The sequence below is a fragment of the Dendropsophus ebraccatus genome, chromosome 2 (assembly GCF_027789765.1).
Source record: "Dendropsophus ebraccatus isolate aDenEbr1 chromosome 2, aDenEbr1.pat, whole genome shotgun sequence".
Taxonomy (NCBI): domain Eukaryota; kingdom Metazoa; phylum Chordata; class Amphibia; order Anura; family Hylidae; genus Dendropsophus; species Dendropsophus ebraccatus.
The window spans coordinates 9,054,747-9,060,939 of record NC_091455.1 but is presented as its reverse complement, the minus strand read 5'-3'; the positions used below and the strand labels follow the sequence as shown (position 1 = coordinate 9,060,939).

The 6,193-nt window shown below is 40.1% G+C and overlaps 1 protein-coding gene across 1 annotated transcript; it reads right to left on the bottom strand.

Annotated features, from left to right (window-relative positions):
- Positions 1-383: 383 nt before the first annotated feature.
- ARC (activity regulated cytoskeleton associated protein) lies at positions 384-4,533 on the bottom strand. Its single transcript, XM_069959805.1, has 2 exons — positions 1,306-4,533; positions 384-1,055 (listed from the first exon to the last, which is right to left on the bottom strand). Exon 1 carries the CDS (start codon positions 3,997-3,999, stop codon positions 2,824-2,826), a length of 1,176 nt encoding a protein of 391 aa, XP_069815906.1. The 5' UTR covers positions 4,000-4,533; the 3' UTR covers positions 384-1,055; positions 1,306-2,823.
- Between the last annotated feature and the right edge of the window lie 1,660 nt (positions 4,534-6,193).

The window sequence follows — 6,193 nt, the reverse complement described above, 5'->3', positions numbered from 1 at the left end:
AGCTGGAGTGAAAGAGGTGGGAAGTGGTTCTGTTCACAGTGTAACCAGCTGCATTAACCAGGTCCGGCCACCATACAGTGAGCGGAGTCGGCTGGCATTGAACTTATGGTCAGTGTGCCGGATGTCAGCAGTCTGTGGTTAGCTCATTCATTTATTTTGCCTGGAAAACCCCCTTTAAGCCTGGAGTGTGAAGTATGGATGGGCGACATGGATGAATTTCAGGCGACCTCAGACTCCATTAGACAATGCAGCTGGAGTCCTAGCTGAGCCGTAAAGAAACCTACACCGGAGTCAAAATTAGCCAGATGTGATAACTCACATGGAGTAAGGAGTGATACAAAAGTATAGTTTTTCACATTTTATTAATGAATAGTCATCTCTATATATCGTCACAATTGGTTGTTACAAAATGAATCTTTTCAGACAAGACCTCTTTGGATAAATGCGATGTGCTTTCATACATGTATAATGAGCCATTCGTACAAAAAGTAACATGTCCTTTTTTTTTTTTTTATTGTTTTTGTTTTGACTCTTAAGGCCTCGAAATTAAGGTCACTTTTATCACTGAAAAGTACCTATACGTGTGAGTAGTACAATTTGATGTCAGAGAGGCGTGGATCACCTATAATAACATATAGTCCAAATCAGGTTAGAAATATGTCCTACAAAATCACAAGGCTTTTGCGGTGCCTTATAGGCCTGAAGGCTCAGATGTCCGGAGACATTGATGAACATCTGTATTTGCAGGTACTTTAGATGAAGTTGCCATTTAGGTGAAGTCACTCTTCTTTCTTTATTGGCTGTTTCTGAAGATTTCTGATCATTTCCAATGTGTTCTGTTTGATTTTCTTGACTGAATGTCCATAGAAGGTTCTAGAAGTCCACAGAAAGAACTGATGGAAGCTCTTTTTCCAGCACTGATGACTTATGTGCCAGGTGATAGGCTTAAGTCCTTCTTGAAATGGTGACCGAGAAGACGATGAGCTTTGACTTGCCAGAATTGCCATTGACTTGTTGTGGGATGATGGCTGGAGGCTTTGGTTTTGATTTGGCATCTGAAAATAAAGGATAGAGATAGATGAGTATAGAGATCATGTGCTTAGATTTCCATTTTACACATAGAACTACAGATCTTATTGACTATGTACAATATAGCTATGGTATATAAACTCAATGGGGGGGAGATATCTCATCTTAATCCACCTCAAAAGGTGGTGCTAAAAAATGGGCTTAAAATGACTATGTTGTCTCTATATCTTTCAGTCTATACAATTGTTAGATATTAGCATCAACTCATATACTTACATTGTGCTACAAAGGGTCTCCAGCTCCTTGGATAGGTGGTCTTCTTCATGACCAATCTCATGGATGTTCAGAAGAGCAGAACCCTCTGATGATGTCTTCTCGGTGACTCACAAGCCATTGTGTATTGGCCAGACTAGAATCTTTTAAACGATGACTGGATATCTGGACTCAATGTATGTTTAGCTTTTAGATCTGGTCCAACATGGCAGTTTAGTCAAGAAGTTTGAAGAACCTTTTGAGAAATCTTGAATGTCCTAGATATTCCTGAGTGAAGCTGATTGAGAAAGTTCTACATTCCATGTGGCCCTTGTTCTGTGAAAGGGCAACTTGAGTAACGGCAGTGGCCGGCATAGTCAAGAGCGTTGAGTTATGTCTCTACTTTGTAGGTACAGAAATGGTTCTCTGTTTTTGTCCATTGAAACTATTAACTTCCAAGTCGTGAAGATGGATGTAACAATATGGAAATGTCCACCAGGTAGAAATGTACAAGAGTCTATCAATGTCCAATGATCATTCAGAACAGATGACACTCAAATATTTTGGTTCAACTTTCCATAAAAATTGCTACTATGTATTCTGTCAGATATTTTACAAGTAAATTATTTTACAATGTCAATCACAAAAATTAAAAAAATTAGAAAAATAAAATGACATTTTCCATTCATTAAAATATTTGTAAAAGTTATTAGTAGACTAGAAGCATATTATTGCTTGCTAATAAAAATCCAAACACAAGGTAAAAAGTCACCACTGAATAGTTCCCCGCTCTTTACAGTAGATCCCCTTATGTACAACATAGATCCCGCTTGATGACATTTTGGTACATACAGCATGGTGAGAAATATCAAAAATAGAATTTTTCTTTCTTTTTCATACATTGAATATAAAAAAAAAATGCTCTTAAAACTGAACAAATTGTGAACTTTCTTATCTATGCCATCCCCTGAAATTTAAAGGGAGAAGGCAAAACACTTATTTGAACACCGCCACTTAGAGTAAAGGGTTTCACATCGGTCAATTGTGCAAAAACATCAAAACTTTTTTCTTTTTTTTTTAAATTTGCACCACAAAGTTGTGACACCAGATTCTGGTGACAATTCACAAACTTTTTGAAGTTCCATTTACTCTATGTGGTCACAGAAAGCAATTACTGCTTACGCTCTAGCTGAATGCAGGGCAATATGTCCTGTTCTCATGAGAAAACCTAGAATTTGTGTATTGTATGTTGCTGAGATTGAAGTAATTTGTTGACCTCTCACTTTGCATCTCAAGTAATGAAACTTTGAACTGAATAAACTTATATCAGTCAGAAACTCCTTTCTTGTGTCTAAATGAGGAAATCTCATAGTTAAACCCACCCTGTCTTAACTTTCTTGTAACGCCTTAGAGAAATCCCATAACTTTCCTTTAAGTTCTGAGTCTTAAATCGACTTTATCCTTTAAAGTCTAAACAGTAGTTTTCACCCAAGAGCATTCATGTCTTGACAGAGAACAACCAAAGTTTCCAAAGTCTCCGCCTTAGCATGCTTCAATGTAACCTGCTTTCTCAGTCACTATGCTATTGCTATTGCTATCATAGGGGTCCTTGGTGACAATAACATTCAGCTTGGTGCTAATTTGCTCATCGGAGTAAGATGCTTTTAGAGTTTGCTTCTCTGACTGCTCAAAATCAAACTGGATTTCCTGCCCCATTTGCACTAGCTGCTCCATAGTTTTGGGGAGGGGGGATTTAAGGAAACGCTTAATCTCAGGGTGCAGAGTGCTAATAATGTAACGGATCATGTCCTCCTCATTGGCATCAGCATAGAGTCTATGGTACAAGGCTCTTTTCTTCCATACAAATTGCTCGAGGGGCTCCCAACGCCTCTGGGGAAGATCTAAGTCCCTCTTGATGGCCTCTCTAACAACTAACCTCTCACAGTACTGCAAGAAAGCGACTTTAAAGTCATGCCAGTTATCTACTGTCTCCTGCCTGTACTCCCACCACTTCTTGGCTGCACCTGACAAGTGGTTGTCTACCTGGGATAGCCAAACTTTTTCATTCCATCCGCTACGTTTAAAGTATTTCTCTAAGTTCACTAAAAACTCGCGGGGATCCTCTGACATTTTAGCATCAAACTCGGGAGGAGACAGCAGATCAACTGAAATGACAACCCAGTGGTGTGGGTGGCAGGTTTGGGCAGGCAGTGGAGGTGGTGGCGGGGGAGGAGATGATGGTGGGCTTGGGGCATAAGGATCCACAATCTCCTGATTGGCCTCTGCCTCTTTTTCCTTAGCACTCTTTTCTCCATAGAAAGACCTCCTATGTGCCTGGTCGGCTTTGCTAACCATTTTCTCAAAACGAGAGAACACTCCCCTCCAAGAGTTCATCTCCCTCTTCACCCACCTCTCTAAGTTGACCAAAGTATCTTGACACCTCATTAAACAAGCCTTGATGGAACGTTTCCACCTCTGAATCCCATCAACTGGAGACTGGTCATGCATGTTAGAACTCAATCTCTGGACAGACCTCTTGAACCCTTTCAGCTCGTTCTCCACCTGTCTCGACACTCCAGAAAGAATATACACTTGCGTCTTTCTGACCCTGTCCAACATTTCTGCCGGACTACAAGTACCAATCTGAAGAGCCACAGTTTTTTCAGGCACAGAGAGAGCGGGTGCTCCGATGCCGCTAAGAGCCATGCTTGCTGCCATTGTCAGAATTTGATATAAATAGCTACAATTTAGCAAATATAAGTTGTAGAATTTTTGCAAAAAAAGTTATCAGTAATGAGATACTCAGCAAGGAATCACTATATCAGGCAGCAAACTTGACCAATGCATGCAACCCTTCTCTCTATGCACATTGGTTAAGAGCACTTTTACAGAACTCAATAAATATTCTACAATTCCTTCAGACTAAAGAGTAACATATAACAAGGTCAAAGTCTCAATTCAGTAAAGCAATGCAATGTATTGAAAAGTTATCAGAAAGATGGTAGATAGATATCACCCAAGAAAAGTGTCCAGTCCTTTGAGAAGTTCTGGAGCAATGTGCAGTCGGAAGAATTTCCGCAGATGATAGGACCAAAGGTAAAGATTAGAAGAAGCTTTGTCCTAATCTTCAGTGTAAAGAGTCCGTCTTAGAACTGGAGCCTCTGGAGTTGAAAGTCTTGACTATAGAGCAGGCAGCGATCCTCGAAAGTCAGTGTGAATGCAAGAGAAGAGAGGAAAAGACTTCTTATCTGTTTGCATCTGAGTTTGTGTGGATAGTTTTCCAGTCTCGGTATTTATACTGTATCTTGCCGAGCTCGACATGTGAGTTATCAGCAAACCCCACACTACGTTTTCGACTCTCATTGGCTGGAGCTTCCGTCTCCACGACAACCGGAACATTGGGATGCCAATTCAATGCCCCCCCTCCTTATGATTCAGCTAACACGTTGAAGGCTGTGAACACTCCTGCTTTGGAAGAATGTGTAATTCCCTTTCTCTCTCTCTGAGAAAACACGTAATTGAGCTATAATAACCAGGAGACACATCTCCCACGGAATATTACACGTCTTCCCTGTCTGAACCTGCCAGAGGTCTCATCTTATCAATATGCTGGATGGGTGAAGGACCATGTCCTCCCACTGTGTGCACACCTACATGGCATGTACACACACACACTCACATAGACACAATCTTTTCGCAGTGTGGGAAGGTGGAACAGCCTGACATATTTATTAGGTCGGTCATAATAGTAGGGGGAAGAAATTTACAAACTGTTTAGGCGGGTGTATGTTATGTCATCAGTTGTGGGACTTGACACAATGAACACAAAGGGGGACGAGGCCTACATCAAAGAGAGTTGGCTCAAAGGTTTATTTATTTACAGTATATGAATTGTGAAAAATTATATCAGAGAAGGTTCCATCTACAGTAGAACATTTATGGAGCATTCCAATACAATATTTATAGGCCCTTCAATTGATCCACTGGGTTCCATGACAATGGACCAAACCAATGCTTGAAACAAAGGCAAAGAAACCCTTCAGTTCTCCTTCAGTTCCATCATAATGATCACGCGCCAATGATTTCATTGGTTCTTCACTAGATGATTAGTATTGGCAAGTCCTAGTACTAGAAATCTGGCCAGAGTCAAGGATATCCATGAAATAGTGTAATAATTTTTTTCTTTGGGAAGGATGGGGATTTAGAGTCATAAACTTATTTCTCCATTGAACTTCTGATCTGTCTACGTGATATGTTGGAAGATAACTTTAAGATGAATTCTGTCTTTAGCCCCAATGGAAAACTATTTATTTATCTAATTGTCCAAGTGTTTTTCCATTGTTAGTATTGGAACTATGGTGGTAAGAGTGAAAATTCTTCATGAAGTTAAATGAAGGTTGACTAGTGATGTGTTTCTATGAGGGTGGGAAGAAGAACTCACAATTAGGTTGATGGTAAATTGGCCCTATGTTGCATTATAGCAAACATTCTTGTGGATGACTGGATGGGCTAACACATTGGGCATTTTTATGTAAGTAAAGCTGGTCATGGTCTTGACCACTTTTATCCATGACACCCTTCATTAATATGTAGTAATATGTAGTCCGCCCATGGTAGACTTTGTGTGACCCTCAAAACATCAGCCTTAAACATTAGACTGTATTAGACCAAGTAAAAATGAGTTCAACATAATACTGTAAATCCATTAGACACCCCCCCCCCCCCCTTTCCCCCAATGGCTCAATTGCCATGACTAGTAATAAGGTTTCTTCTACTTTGAAACAAAAATGAATGCTGATTTTTAAATAGGTGGTCCAGGATAAGAAATACATGGCCGCTCTCTTCCCAAACCAGTGCCACTCCTTTGCTCAGGTCATGTGTGGTATTGCAGCTCAGTTAATTATCCACATCC